Genomic DNA, 16,070 nt, shown 5'->3' on the forward strand with positions numbered 1-16,070 from the left:
TCGTATATCCACCTGCTGTTTGGTTGGTATTATTTGTACATAACTTCATTCTTTGAAATGCTGTGTGCCATGCTGGAGGTTTCAAATTGCATATGTAAAATGAGATGCTATTATCTGCTGTTTTTACTCTTGAGTGGGCTGCAAATACCAAGTCATTGGCAAAGAACATCCCTTTGCATATGGGCTTTGAGCACTTTTGTTCATGGGGAAAAAATATAAAGCATTAATCCCAATGGAGCTTACCTCTCAGGGTAGAGTGCCTTGCTGGACTGCACATCATGGCAGCCACTAAGTCTGAGCATAATCTCAACCAAGTTCATTAGAGCTAATAAAACAACTAATATCAAAATAGAGTTTATTATATACAAAATTTCTTCTCTCCAAAATGCAATAAGCAATAAATATATTCACAGCATCTTTTGAAGAAAAACATTGTGGTCAAATACATACAGTACATCACATAGGTTGCTTTTAAAGACTTTCTTTCCTGCACAGTAAGCATACACTACAGATGTGCAAAACAATATGAGCTCCAAATGGGCTGTTTTGAGCTCAAAAGAAAAAACACCCTTAAAATAAAGTGCCTGTTTTGAGCTTGAAATGAAACAGCCCCGTTTTGACTCGAAAACGAAATATAAGCAGTTTAGCTAAGAAGCATGTTATTTAGTGGGGAAAAGAGCCCCTTCAAATGAGACAAATTTCTTACCTGGAAAGCACTTTGATATGGAGAAAACTGCAAATCACACATGTATCTTCTGTTGATTTTGTGCACAGTGAAATTAGATAGATGAGTAGTCTGTTATCACAAAAAAATGCATGCAATGTGCATAGTTTTTACTACTCTGAAGTTATTGGGGTGGGGAGCAGAAAGAGATGTTGGGATTTCAAATCATGGAACTCCAATATCACATCTAGTTTGGTCCAGAAAGAAATCCTGTAGAAACGCTTATTTCCCCAGCAGCTGTCTACACATCTGTAGGGAGGCTTCTCTTATAATTGGGGACATATTTTATGGTATCCACAGATATATCTAAATCAAGGCAAGTCCTTTACCTGGAGAAGTAGCTTGTGATGTTTAGATATGACTCAACTGCTCATCATGGTAAGGCTACAGTATTTCTTAGCATCCAGTGCTGATAATCATCTTAATTATTTGCTTTTCTCTTTTAATTAGAAAAGTGCTTTTAGGGGTTATGTTTGTTCAGGAAATTATGATACCTCATCACTCAGAAGAGATAACAAAACATGGCTGAATCGAACATATTAAAATGCCAACAATGCTAATCTTCAACAGGAAAAAATAAAGGATAGGAAAATATGCCAGAAGTATAGTGCTATTTTTTTCAACTGGGAAAAGAATTAGAGGCAAACAAAAACTGCTGTTAGTAGAAAATATAAACTTGAAAGGGTATGCTAGAGATGTGCATGAAACATATTTTGCAATTTGTTTCAAGCTCAAAACAAACAACAAAATCCTCAAATTGATTCTTCAAAACAGTGGCCAAGCTGGCTATTTCAACAAGTCAACCTTGAAACATTTTGAGTGTTCCGAGTGCCATTTTGAGGTGTGTTTTTCCATGGAGAGGTGGCCTAGCAACTGGGATCAGTGGGTAGACCAGTTCTCCAAGACAGGCCAACGAGCCAAGTCCAGAGCGGACGGCTGGTCTACCCGCCAACCCCAATCAGTAAACCAGCACTAACATCTAATATCTAAGCATCACAAGCTACTTGTCCAGGTAAAGGACTTGCCTTTGTTTAGGTATATCAGAAGCCTCACCCAAATAACCCTAGAGTAGGAAAAACTATGGACATTACATGCAATTATTTCTGATCGACTACATATCTATCCAATTTCACTGTGCATAAAATCAACAGAAGAAGCACGCGTGATTTGCACAGTTTTCTCCATATCAAAGTGCCTTCCAGGTAAGAAATTTGTCTCATTTGAAGGGGCTCTTTTTTCCACTAAATAACATTTTGCATAGCTAATCTGTTTATCTAATACTTGGTGGTTTGGGCTGTCAGCCTCAATGCCTGTACACAAAGGATTCCACTTTAATGTGGTACAAAAGTTTTTTAAAATAATGTTGTTTTAAAAAGACAGCACATCTAATTGTTGTAAGTGGGGTATTTAAAGTGCATTCTCTCTGCAAGAAAATCTGCAATCATTATTTCAGGCTGAAACAAAAAAGTCTGTATAAACAACAGAATCTAGAAAGTAGGAGCAGTTACTCCCAAAACTGCTGTTTTATCTTATTTGTTTTTAAAACAAAGGGGTGGGGGGAAGCAAAAAAGGAAGCTATTTTAATAGCTCACAAATGTAACTAACTGTCAGAAGAGCTATGTTGAAATGTATATCGCAAGGTTTCTATTTTGACTATAGCAATAGCAATAGCACTTACCTTTATATATCGCTCTATAGCCGGAGCTCTCTAAGCGGTTTACAATGATTTTAGCATATTGCGCCCCAACATTCTGGGTACTCATTTTACCGACCTCGGAAGGATGGAAGGCTGAGTCAACTTTGAGCCCCTGGTCAGGATCGAACTTGTAACCTTCTGGTTACAGGGCGGCAGTTTTACCACTGCGCCACCAGGGGCTCTATGCCAAAACAACCTCAAAATAATCTTGTACATTGTCCCTGAAATAATTTACAAAGTCCAAAGAGAATGTATAAAACCAGCATACCATTGTCTGCCAGATTCTTACAAGGTCATACATATTTGCAAACTTGCAAATACAAAGTAAAGCTTCTGAAGTACCTACCTCTGTTAAAGACAGGAAACATTCCAAATAAGAATGGAATTAATTTTGGAGAAATTAATTACTGATTTATTTATACTGGTTCCAGTTTCTTTGTACTGCACAGATAATCATTCCCCCTACCTGTGTGCCATTATCAGAAGAAGTACAGCTGTTGCTGGCTTCAGAGTGAACAAGTAGAGACCTGTGAAAATCTGCAGTGGATTAGGAAGCTCCCTTCTTTCTTTTCTTCCATCTGTCATCCTCATTTGCCTCCCTCTGACCACCATGGAAAATAGGAAGCTGCCATATACTGAGTCAGACCATTGGTCCATCTCGCTCAGTATCATCTACATAGACTGGCAGTGGCTTCTCCAAGGTTACAGGCAAGAATCTCTCTCAGCCCTATCTTGGAGATGCCAGGGAAGGAATTTGGACCTAGATGCTCTTCCCAGAGAAGCTCCATCCCTAAAGGGGAATATCTTGCAGTGCTCACACTTCTAGTCTCTCTTTTATATGCAACCAGGGAGCACCCTGCTTAGCTAAGGGGACAAGTCATGCTTGCTACCATAAGACCAGCTCTCCTCCATGGAGATGACTGGCAAAAGGACCCAGAGAAAGCTGTTCTCTCTCAGCCCAACTGACCCAGGAACCCTCTAGGATAGGTGGGCTAAAGACAAAATGGATGTTTGCAAGGACCACAGATTAGCCTGGGAAGGAGGAGATGGCTTCCTCCATCACCTCCCAACCTAGCCTAAGACCTTAGCACCTGGTAAGTGTTATTATTATTTACATTTATATCCTGCTCTTCCTCCAAGGAGCTCAGAGTGGTGCACTACATACTTGAGTTTCTCTTTCACAACAACCCTGTGAAGTAGGTTAGGCTGAGAGAGAAGTGACTGGCCCAGAGTCACCCAGCTAGTATCATGGCTGAATGGGGATTTGAATTCAGGTCTCCTTGGTCCTAGTCCAGCACTCTAACCACTACACCATGCTGGCTCTTATCTAGTTGTGTTTGGGGATCCAGCTCAGCAGTAACCAACTACAATTCCAGCTTCCAATACAGGAGTTACAATAGCAGTGCTAAAATGAGCAACATCATTTCTTTGTCATAATAGGCACAGAAAGCTTAATTTAGAGTATTGCAGCTGGGAAGATACTCCATCTGTGAGCAATGGTTCACAATCAGGTCACAGTTTCCTTTTTAAAGTCTGTTTCAGAGCTGCAGGTACTTCACATGATTGACAGCATGAGAGCACCAATTCAGAAATAATTTCAAACATAATAGCATAGCTAATTTTGTGCAGGTAGCACAATTGTGCACAGATTAAATATGTTTTATGATCAAAAAGGAGGAAGAACAATGGCTCTCAAACAGCAGTGGTTTCATGAAATTAATGTTAGAAATCCAAAATGCACAGTTATTTATTCTGGAGTAAGTCAATGTTGGAAGTGTATAATAGAATCTGTAAGCAGAATTTGCCCAGTTAGAAATTAAAGTTCTAATCATCCTGACTTTGCCTGTAATGAGGAATCTACTTTTGTTGCGAGACATTCAGTTAACAAGGCCTTGACTTAATTTATGATTTAGGAGACACCAAAGCATGCTTCTTTGAGCCCTTTCTGCAGAGAACTTTTACAATTTTGTATGTCACAAAGAAAGAAATGGGATTTATGTGCATTACAATTTTCATATATGGGAGCCATTTGCTACAAATGATTACTGAGACTTTGCTCAGACATGCAAGCAGCTGTTTTTAGTCCCATGATACCACGCTCAGGGAACATAGGAAGCTGCCATATACTGAGTCAGACTATAGGTCCATCTAGCTCAGTATTGTCTACAGACTGGTAGCGGCTTCTCCAAGGTTGCAGGCAGGAATCTCTCTCAGTCCTATCTTGGAGATGCCAGGGAGGGAACTTGGAACCTAGATGCTCTTCCCAGAGCAGCTCCATCCCTTAAGGGGGATATCTTACAGTGCTCAAACATGCAGTCTCCCATTCATATGCAACCAGGGCAGACCCTGCTTAGCTAAGGGGACAAGTCATGCTTGCTACCACCAGACCAGCTCTCCCCTGCAGACAACCTCATGGAGAAACATTTCTGTGAACTGTAGTGGGTGAGGGAAGAGAGAGCTGACACAAAGAGAGCCACAGTCAGTTCTATAACTACAGCTGCTAATGACATGTAAGAAAAATGGCCACTCACACACATGTGAATTCTTGCAGTGGCTAGTCTTACTGGGGCATCCTTGTTTGAGTTATAATGCAATGCAATAAGACACGATGCAGTGAGCCGAATATGCTCACACCCTTCTGGAGCACTGTGCAAATGCTCACAGAAGAGCTCCCCTCTCCCCCATTTATTTCAGATCATTGTTTTATAAGAAAACACTCCTTTCTGATTCAAATGGTCCCTCCAGAATTCTTATAACTTACTCACTTCTTTCTGGATAATACCAAGCCAGCGTCAGTTTAATTGTACTTTAGAATATAAAAGCCTGGTTTGTTTGAACAGGAGCTCACGTGACACAGATTCAGAGGAGCACACTACGATTTAGGGCAGGGGTAGGCAACCTTGGCTCTCCAGCTGTTGTTGAACTACAGCCTTCATCATCCCAATTGTGGCTGGGATGATATTGGGAGTTATAGTTCAACAATAGGTGGAGAGCCAAGGTTGCCTACTCCGATTTAGAGGATCTGGTATTGCTTTAAGATGTGCTTAAGCGACAAATCACAGCTGCTTATGTTCATCCTTAGATGAAAAATATATTTTGTCTTTTCAGCATTCAAAGTCTATTTTTATATCAGTAGAGCTGTAATACAGCTTATGTGTTAACTGCTGCATTCTGTATCTTTAAGCTCTGGCAGCTTTGGATAAATGCCTGAGGTGAAAAAAAAACCTTCTGACCTACTTAGGATAGTGGCATTAACTGTGCAGTTTGCATTCTGGAGACTGTGAACTTTGCACTGATTACCACGGATTTAAGTCATACAATTTTTCCATACCAGGCAGCCAAACATCACCTAAAAAGAACAGGATGCAAGAGCCAATTTCAATTCATGTTAAAATCAGATGTTGTGTGATGCGATAATGGTGATTAGACGACGGCAGACCTTTAGAACTTTCCTCCCAGCCTTGGGCATCTCAGTAGCTTCCTGAGGACACAGCTTTGCCAGGTGGGCTCCAGGGAGGTGGGGTTTCATCTTCAAGGATAACCTGGAGCTTCTTTTGCTTTTTCTGAATCTCATCCATCTCTTTCTTTTCCTATTAGCAATTAAGTAAACTATGGTAGTGAGTAATCTATCCTTTGGATAAATGCCAAATTAATTTGTAATATATATTCTATGGCACAACTTTACTCTTCTTTTACAAAATTACAAGTACATAAAATGCCTATTTCTGTGTATTTCTCTCTTAATTATTATTTATCTAGGGACTTCTGGGTTTAATTACAATGGGCTTATATTACCGCAAAACCAGAACAATTAAGCTGAAATAAACTTGACATTTTCATGTCACACTAACGATGCCATAAGGTCATAAAAACATTTTTATAGCTTCAAATACAGCACCAAGCAATTAAAAAAATACAAATTAAAACAGAAAGCTTTCAGAGACTATTTTTGTTTCTTGATTAATTAAACTTTTTAATGAGTTATCTCATTAAAACACTTGTTTGATGGTACAGGAAGATCAAATGTCTGCTAATTATAAATATTTGCAAATGCACGGTTTGGTGGAGAAATACAATCAATTAATTGTGTTTGTAAGGGTTTAAATGTATGTTTTGAATTATTATTATATCAAGGGTAAATTTTATAGCTGATGTTTCACGAAGAGAGATGCGTGGGAAGTCCACTTCTGTTTATTATGTTTGTTATGAATGAATATTATTACTGTTAAAATCAATAAAAATTCAATTTGGAAAAAAAAGGGAGAGAAATACAATCAATTAAAAATTCCTGAAGCTGCATTAATAAACTCAAAGTAACAGTTGTATAAAGACAACTGCCTTTACAAAATTGTACTGAACTCAAATATCCCAAATAGAACCAAAACAAGACCATCATAACCATTTATTCAATTTGTCTTAAAAAGAAGTATCTTTCTGAAGGCCATTTTAATTCACAACTCAGTCAAGCTCTTCTTACAGTATGGGGGATTTAAAACCAAAAGTCAACCTCTCCAATGAAATCAGGAGGTTTAGAACAGGGCGAATTTGGAACTTGATCTTCATCTGTTAACCTCTGAGGTCCCAAGCAGATTAAACAAATTCTTTCTTTCAGCATTGTAGAGTAAGATTATTTTCTGTCACTGATGTAGTAACAAGGTTCCAATGTACAGGGAAGGCAATGGCCAGGTTCACATATAACAGGGCACCTGAGATTGCCACGAGCTGCCAATCCTGGAAGGACACATGAGCCTTACTTCCGCTCTTGGTTATGATATACTGAGGGCATTTCGTACAAACCCACCAATCTCAGCATAGCCTACTCTACTTGCAACATGGAACCTGTATTCTGCCCCTAACTTCAAATCTAAAGTTATAGATGTTGAGTTCCATGCCACAAGTAGAGTAGGATATGCTGAGATTGGTGGACTTGTACAACACACCCAATCTCAGCATATTACCAGAGGTAAGGCTCATGCATCCTTCCGGGACAGTGGCAGCTCACATTATGTGTAAACCTGACCTGCCATATTTACCTAAATAGAAGATGATTTAAATGACCCTCTTAAAAAATAGAGGTTAAGTACAGGTTATACCTGTATTTACCCAAAAGGAAGAGGACTCTGAATTGAAGAAAAAAAACCATGATTTCTAATATCAAAGAACCTGGAAGAAACCTGGTCTTGGATTCAAGTGAATACGTTACACTGAAATTATATGTTACAATGAAGGACTCTCAAACTTTCTGAGTAATTGAGTTTTTTTTCTGCGAACAGAAACCTGGATACAGTCAGTCAGTTTTCTCCAAGGTTCTTTCCTTTATAAATGGAAGACTGTACAGAGATTATAATGTCTCCACATAAGACAACTCAAAGAAATGAACTGTGCCTCTGCTAAGTGTGCAAAGAAGCACCTTTTAAAGTGGTGATTCTTTTATATTTAGCAAGGGGAGAGGAATTGTCTCTATCCAGAGCAGCACAGCATCTTTGCAGTGGCTGTTGTTGCCAGTGCCTACCTTGTGCGTTTTTTTAGATTGTGAGCCCTTCTGGGACAGGGAACCATCTTATTTCATTTTTTCTACATAAACTGCATAACACAGTATTTGACTGAGCAGTGACTGTTCTTATGAAACTGCTCAACAGGAGTCTGCCAGATTACCACAGCACTCTTTGCACTGTGAACCTGGCATTGTACACATTGATGCCACTTCTCAAAAGGAAATTCTGGCAATGGTTAGGACATTAATTTGCTAATACAAGTGCCAGGGATATATCCAAAGTTAAAAAGCATAATATAAAAATTATGTTCCTCAGCCAGGACAATATTTTATTGTCTAAAGCAAAATAATAATCATTTTCGACTATAGGCACGGCAAGCCACTGGTTTTCTATAAAAGGCATGCTGAGTTCAACATGGCAAGTTTGGTTATAAGTCCAAATCTTGTATGTCATTTGGTACTTAGATCAACCAATGATCTAAAAATGAGAGTTTAAGGCTGAAATCAGCTAGGGGTTGGAAATGAAAAATTGCTCAATGGTAATTATTCCCGAGGACAGTAGCTAAGGTATTGTACAGTACAAGGAAAGAATGTGCTTGTAAATTTGCTGGAGCTCAGCAACAAATAGGAATTCAGCTATAATTTTGCAGAAAGGAGAGAGACTGTAAAATAAATTATTTTTTCCATGTATGACTTCATAATAGAGTTAGGGTGTTTAAAACATGGAACATGAACACTACGAAATACACATAAAGCACATTTTCTAGATATTATTTGAGCACATCCAAGGCACTCGTGGATGCTTTTAAAACAGGTTTTCTTTTCAAAGTCAGCACATACCAGCATCTTATCTACTGCAACCTACACAGCACCTGCATATATCAACCATAAATTCAATGAAGAGCTTGAACATTGCTCTTGGGAAGATAGCATATTGTCCCATTTCAGCTACAGATTTACATACAGCTATAGTCCTCTTCAAACTTTTTTTTAGACAGGACATTGTACACAGTTATACACGTCCCGCCCCTGATGTTTCACTCACCCTCCTGCCTGCACTCTTCATGGTTATAGCATTCGCCTGAAGAGGTGAACACCATAAGCATGATTGCACCCGTTTCCATGATTAGCAAATGTAACAAATGTTGTGCAGTTAGAAAGGGAACTTACAAATGTACTGTTGACATACTGTCCCCTAGTGGTGATGATCTGAAAACATGTATTTCCTGATCACTCAAAACACATCAAGCAGATGCATAAACATTCATAGCAGCAGCATAGGTATTTAATACTGACGCTGCTGCTGTGAATGCTTGCACTAAGGGGACAATCCAGGCCCATCTGAAGCACAGGGCATAAAGGATCCCCATAGGACTCAACAACCCTGTTTTCCCCAACTTGGTGTGCATGCAGGAAGTACAAGAGGCAATTCCAGTAAAAGGGAGGTCTGTGTGACCAGAATCCTCTAACTTCCTCAAATACACACATCTGCCAAAAAAAATTCTCTCTCTCTCACACACACACACACACACACACACACACACACACACACACACACACACACACTTATAATTATGCTAACAATTCTGTAAAGAAAATGCTCATCTATAGAATGGTTTCCTTGTATCTACAGTCACTCACTTGTGCAGCTGCTACTGCTGCTAGGCTTTGCTGGCTCTGGGGAGTGTCGACCTGGCTTTTCAGAGGTGGCTGTTCCTGACAGTGAATGGGAGAAGAGAAGACTCTACTGTCACGGACTATAGTACCAGGACTAGAAACCGCTACTGTAGCAGTGGGTACACATACCAAGATATTCACTGGGCAGCTGTTTTGCTCTACAGAAACGATTGGTCTCTCTTGCATAAAAAAAAGAGCAAGTCTGGAACTATCATGACTGGACAAAAGATCTCAAAAATGTGAAGCAAAACAGCAAATGTGTCCAAGAAGAAAATGTTGGAATAGCTCTCATGAGTTAATACAGCCTCCATAAGTGATTATATTCATATCTAACATTATTACAAGAACTCTACTATCAAACTTGTCACATTTTTCCAGGTAGATTAAATAATAAGCACTTGGTTGTACAATGCTGTAGATGGATTGCAGCTACCATGTGTGGTCCTCATTCCCTGTCCCTACAGAGAATTGCCTCTAGTGGAGCACACAATTACAATTGTGTGTTCTACAACTCCAGAAAATTCTGCAAAGCATGTAAAACAGTATTTTCCCCCTGCATAGGCGAAGGCAGGCAGCATATTATTTTGGTGGACAGAATACCACCATTCTAGAATATGCCCAATGATTGCCAGGTATTATGTATGCACATGCCTGACAGCTGCTTTCTTTGATGTGCCAGTAGAATAAATTTATTAAAGAGATTAGACTGCCACCATCTGGTCATTTTTAAACTGCAACATTTTACATCTCAGAAGTGAGTGCCATGCATATTTTTATGCCAGTCTTCAACTATTACCATAAATGAATATACTTACCAGCCATTTTTCATACTCCTCTATAGCTCTTTTATCTTTTTCTTCCTTCTCAACTTCTTGTTCTACTTTTTTCTTTCTTTCTTGGATTTTTTCTTTTGTTTTTTGCTTCATGAATTCTTCCTTTTTCTCATTCCTAAAAGTTGAAGATAATTTTTTTTTTAAAACATGAAGTTAAAAATACTCTAACTGCATAGTGCTAGCAGTAGCAATATTGTGTGACACAGAGCTATAGGCCTTTGAGCTATTATTTAAGACTAGCTTAACCTGCGCAGAGCATCTGTGTGCTAGTACTTGACTGGTCCCCTCACCCCCTGCCACAGCCCCACTCACCTCAGAGATCTCTCCACCCTCACTTGAGCCGCACTCCTGCTCCTCCTCCTCCATCCGGTTGCTTCCATCCACCTTACCCCTCTTGGTTGCCGCTGCAGCGTTGCTGGCACCTTTTGGCCAAGCTGCAGCCCCCTATCCCCAGAGACCTCCCCACAGGAGCAGCAACAGTTGACCGGGCCCTTCCTTGTTGCCGCCACAGCTGCTTGTTCCTCTCAGGCCGCTGACAGGCTCGGGCCTGTCCTTTGCCCTTCCTTCTTTCTCTCTTCCCCTCTGTCTTTCTTCCCCTCCCCCCTCCCTCCCAGAGTTAACAGATCTTGTTCCCGCATCTACAGTAATTCACACAACAGCAGCCTCCTTCTCTTGAAGGGGCTTTTTCCTCCCTCACTCCTCCTCTCTTCGCAGACCCCCGCCCACTATCCTTTTATAGAGAGAGAGATTCCACTCCTCTACAATCAAGAACATCTTCGGATCAGTAACAGCCGCATTCCAACTGATCTTAACCACCACAGGCTTCTCCTCCCTATCTGCAATTGGAATCCCCACTGCCCAGTCACCACAGTGCTTTTGCTCGCAAACTCTTATGAGAGCTGCCACACATGGGATTAGCCAAGGATTAGCCTTAGAGAATTATATATATATAGAAGATAAAATAATTCACTCATGTGCTCAAACTGCTAGATTCAGGTGGCTGCCAACATAAGCATAACACTAGAATATAAAATTCTAAACTGTTCAACTGTACCATTTTTCAACAGCAGATTTGCTATCTTTCTTCTTCTCTGCAACAACCTCCTGTTCTTTCTTCTTCTTTAATCTTTCAACTCTTTTCTCCCTCTTCATTTGCTGTTTTAAGTATTCGGCTTTCTTTTCTTTCCATTTCTCAAAAGCCTGAAGAAAATATCAGGTCCATTAGGGATTCAGGTCTAGGATCTTTTCACTGCCAAATGAGTAAAGAACTGCTAGTTGAGTAATCATTTGCCTTAAAATGATTAAGCAATCATGTAATTCCCAGCAAGGAGGGGGCCATAGCTCAGTGCTGGAGCATCTGCTTTGTGTGCCAAAGGTCCCAGGTTAAATAACTGTCATCTCAAGGTAGGGCTGAGGAAGACCATCGTCTGAAACTTTGAAAAGCCAATGCTGGTCAGTGTAGACCAGGGTTTCTTAACCTTGGGCCCCCAGATGTTCATGGACTACAACTCCCATCATCCCCAGCCACAATGGACATGGCTGGGGATGATGAGAGTTGCAGTCCATCAACATCTGGGGGCCCAAGGTTAAGAAACCCAGGTGTAGACAATACTAAGCTAGATGGACCCATGGTCTGATTCATGTAACACAGCTTCCTATATAATTAATATGTGCTCAGTAATCACCAATATATGGATATGAAATACTGTACCTTATAGCTTATCGAACGTACATCTTACTGTTGAAAGGCACATCTTAATATATTTTCTCTTTAATTCCCTACTACAGTTAACACACCAATAAGTATGTGTTGGTATACCAGTTAGTATAGAAGTTGAATAAATAATATATAGTTGTCCCTCGTCAACTGTGGTTTTCTCAATTGCAGATTTGCGTATCCGCGATTGGGAAAATGAGACCTCCCTCGCCAACTGTGACTCGAATATTCGCGGTTTGGCAAGTTAAAAATAAATTGGCTGGTTTTTCACAGGATTATTTGGGTCATTTCCAGGGTCAGGGGGCCATTTCCGGGGATTTGGGAGATCAGTTTCTTACTCTTAAAAGTGCCGCTTACTTGTGCGGAAGCATAGTGGAGACAGCGGCGAGAGCTCTACCTGCCTCCCAAATGGGTGCTGGAGAGTCCAGGCACTGGAGAGTAGGGAGGGGGTGGAGATGGCATGAAAGAGCTCCTTACAGGGGCCTGCCTTCTACTCAAATGATACTGATTGGGCCGATTTCGACCCATTTTGGGCCTCTGCGCATGCAGGCCTGGGTAAAGAGCTCTTTTGCTGCCGTCTCCACAGCCTCCCGACTCTCCAACACCCAACTCCAGTGCACTTTTGGAAGGCGGGTAGAGCTCTTGAAGCCTTTGGCATGTTTGTAGCATGTTTCTCCTCATAGCAGAGCACGTTATTAACTCTTTTGCCGTCTCCCACTGCCATCGCAATTCCCCTAACCCCGTTTCCAATTGTTTTCTATGTCACCCCAACTGTGAGTTCACCAACCATGAGGTTTTCCCACAGTAGAACCCTTGTGGTTGGTGAGAGACAACTGTAGAAATCTATATAAATAATATATAAAGTTGAATAAATAAGTATGCCCTTAACTCTCAGATTTACAGATCTGAACTGGCTCCCACCAACTGATCAGCTAAAGGTTTGATTAATCTAAGAATTAAGGCTATCTCCCAGCCCGCATTATTAGGGGAATTTGCAAGATCTACCCACAAACCTATTTTGGTAATTCAGCAGTGATTACTACTCTGTGGAGTGCAGAAAGCCATAGCTATCTTGCTTCATGAACTATTCAAGGGATTGATTTACAATCCTACATTCATTAACATAGGAAGCTGCCATATACTGAGTCAGACTATAGGTCCATCTTGCTCAGTATTGTCTACACAGACTGGCAGCGGCTTCTCCAAGGTTGCAGGCAGGAATCTCTCTCAGCCCTCTCTTGGAGATGCCGGGGAAGGAACTTGGAACTTAGATGCTCTTCCCAGAGTGGCTCCATCTGCTAAGGATGGAGAATATCATAGGGGAATATCTTACAGAGCTCACACTTCTAGTGTCCCTTTCGTATGCAACCAGGGCAGATCCTGCTTAGCTTAAGGGGACAAGTCATGCTTGCTACCACAAGACCAGCTCTCTTCCCAGTTAAATTGAACTATAATTGCTCAAAAGCATAAAGAACAAAAATAGTAATTTGCTGCCATGTCCACTGGATACAAGATCCTTTCCCAAATTTCATGCTGGTTAGATAAAAATCTCTCACTGCCTTTTGTGCTTCTTCCTTTTTCTTTTCATTTAGTTCTGCTTCTTTCCTTTTCTTCTCCTCTTCCCGTCTCTTTTTCTCAGCTAATTTCTTTGCTTCCTTTTCTTTCATAGCCTTCCAAGCTTCAAAGGATGCAATTGCTTCTTCTTTCTTAGCAGCTTCTTCCTTCATGAGAAACAAATGTGCATGGTAAAAAATATCTGGGGATTTTCTAAGTTTGATTGTTAAATGTTGCTTAAATTAAACCTTGTTGGAAAAAGTCACACGTGTGCAAAATCAGGTTTTGCCAATAAGTGAGGAAGACCATAGCTTAGTACAGGCCTGCTCAGTTTAGGCCTCCCCATCTGTAGTCCCCATTTTTGGACTACAACTCCTATAATCCCCAGCCACAAAAGCCAATAGCCAGGAATTATGGGAGTTGTAGGCCAACATCTGCAGGTGGGCCGAAGTTGAGCAGCCCTGGCTTAGTGCATATGTGCTGTTAGTTATAAGGTCCCAAGTTCAATTCTTAGCAACCTCTTTTAAGGCATTGGACTTGGGAAAATCTCAGCTGTGGACTTTGGAGAGATGATGCATGGATTGATTTATAAAGACTGGCAGCATGTAAATCTTTTAAAATAAATAAACCAAAATGCCCCCAACTATTTTTAGAAAAAGTAAAAATGATTATCAGGAGATCCAGCCACAAATCTCCTGCTATGAATACTTATCTGCTGCTATGAACAATCTCAAGATATACAGCCAAAGTTATATAGTTTCAGCTGAGTGGCGAAATGGAGGGATAGGGAAATGGGCTTTAATACATTCCATTTCTGGCACGAACTTACTGAGTAAAGGTAAAGTTGTGCCGTCGAGTTGGTGTCGACTCCTGGTGACGACAGAGCCATGTGGTTTTCTTTGGTAGGAGGGGTTTACCATTGCCATCTCCTGTGCAGTATGGGAGGATACTGAGTAGCATTGGGTAAAAACAGGTTGCTCACCTGTATCTGATGATCTGGTAGTGACCTCACGGATAGATTGACTAGCTCCTCGTGATGCCCACTCTGCCCTGCACGTGCTCTGTGCTTCTGCTGAAATCAGCAGTTGGGGCACCACTTTGTCAGTTTCTTGCAGACCGCCATTTCCTGACAACCTTATAGCAACCATACAAGGTAAGTTTCTTTTCTTTTTTCTTACTACTGTTGCGGGGAGGGTCTTATAAATACAATGGATCACTACCAGTTACAGGTGAGCAACCTGTTTATCTGGATCGTGATCCATTGCATTAATAAGGAATGGGTGATTAGCCAGCTTCTAAATAAGGTAGAAGGAACAGTAGTCACAGAAGCCTATGGCAACAGCATTTTCGGAACGCTCCTCCCAAAACTGATCTGCTCTGTCAATCGCAGATCAATGGCGTAATGTTTTACGAATGGCTGCTGAGAAGACCATATCGCAGCCGTACATATGTCAGCCATCCTAATCCCCGACAGATGTGCCGCTGAGACAGCTTATGCTCTGGATGAATGTGCTCTTATAGTACGTGAAGGGTCTACACGCTGCTGTTTGTACACTTGCACAATCAACTCCACCAATCAATGTGCTAATCTTTGTCTCAAGCTTGGTTGACACGGCTTTCCCTTTGTAAGCAACAAAATGTTTTCTTGTTATACTATTTAGAACAAAACAAAACAAATTAGGAGAACAGAAAACATACATCCGAGTGCAGCACCTTTTCTAAAGGCGACTCTGGGTTTTGAAAGAAGGTAGGTACAGTAATATCTTGATTCAAATGAAAATCCATCACTATTTTTGGACAGAACCTTGGATCCAGCCTCATAACCACCTTATGTGGATAGAACTGAGTGTAAGGGACATCTGTTCGCAACACAGTTAGCTCATTCACTCGCCTGGCAGTAGTGATGGCCATCAGGAAAACTTTTTAAACTGACCATTTTGAGAGATGCTTTCCTCATCGGAGCAAAAGGGCCTTCAGTTAAGGACAACACCACCAAGGACAAATTCCATTGCTCTTTTGGTTTCCTTATTGAAGGATATAAATTATTCACTCCCTGTAAAATCTTTGCAGTCTGGATGGGAGAATACTGTTAATCCATCCCATCCCTTATGCTTCAATGATACTGCAGTTAGATGCACCCTCAGGGAAACATTTGCCAGGCCACCAAGCTTTAAAGAGGTCATGTACAGCAAAACTTGTTTCAGAGTGGCTTTCCTAGGATGGTAACCATGGAGTTTGAGTAGCGGTGCAAACCAAGGCTGCCGTAGCTGCCATAGCATCACCAATACGCAGGTTGTATTGTCCCTCATGATCTGCGCCAGCACATGACTGATTAACAGCTGAGACGGAAATAGATATAAGATGCCCTTGCTCCA

At 40.8% G+C, this 16,070-nt stretch overlaps 1 protein-coding gene across 7 annotated transcripts in view; it reads right to left on the bottom strand.

The window, feature by feature from the left end:
- Window positions 1-338: 338 nt before the first annotated feature.
- Window positions 339-16,070, bottom strand: part of MAP9 (microtubule associated protein 9) — a 39,023-nt gene continuing 23,291 nt past the window's right edge. For 4 of the 7 annotated variants that reach the window (XM_053255389.1, XM_053255388.1, XM_053255393.1 and 1 more), the window contains 5 exons: window positions 13,698-13,862; window positions 11,479-11,624; window positions 10,407-10,539; window positions 9,556-9,630; window positions 339-6,010 (listed from right to left, as the gene is read on the bottom strand). In XM_053255389.1, the coding sequence (XP_053111364.1) occupies window positions 5,891-6,010; window positions 9,556-9,630; window positions 10,407-10,539; window positions 11,479-11,624; window positions 13,698-13,862 (639 nt within the window). In that variant the 3' untranslated portion in view covers window positions 339-5,890. The remainder of the gene's footprint in view (window positions 6,011-9,555; window positions 9,631-10,406; window positions 10,540-11,478; window positions 11,625-13,697; window positions 13,863-16,070) is intronic. The other 3 variants (XM_053255390.1, XM_053255392.1, XM_053255391.1) reach the window with 3 other exon arrangements.

The sequence above is a fragment of the Hemicordylus capensis genome, chromosome 5 (assembly GCF_027244095.1).
Source record: "Hemicordylus capensis ecotype Gifberg chromosome 5, rHemCap1.1.pri, whole genome shotgun sequence".
Taxonomy (NCBI): domain Eukaryota; kingdom Metazoa; phylum Chordata; class Lepidosauria; order Squamata; family Cordylidae; genus Hemicordylus; species Hemicordylus capensis.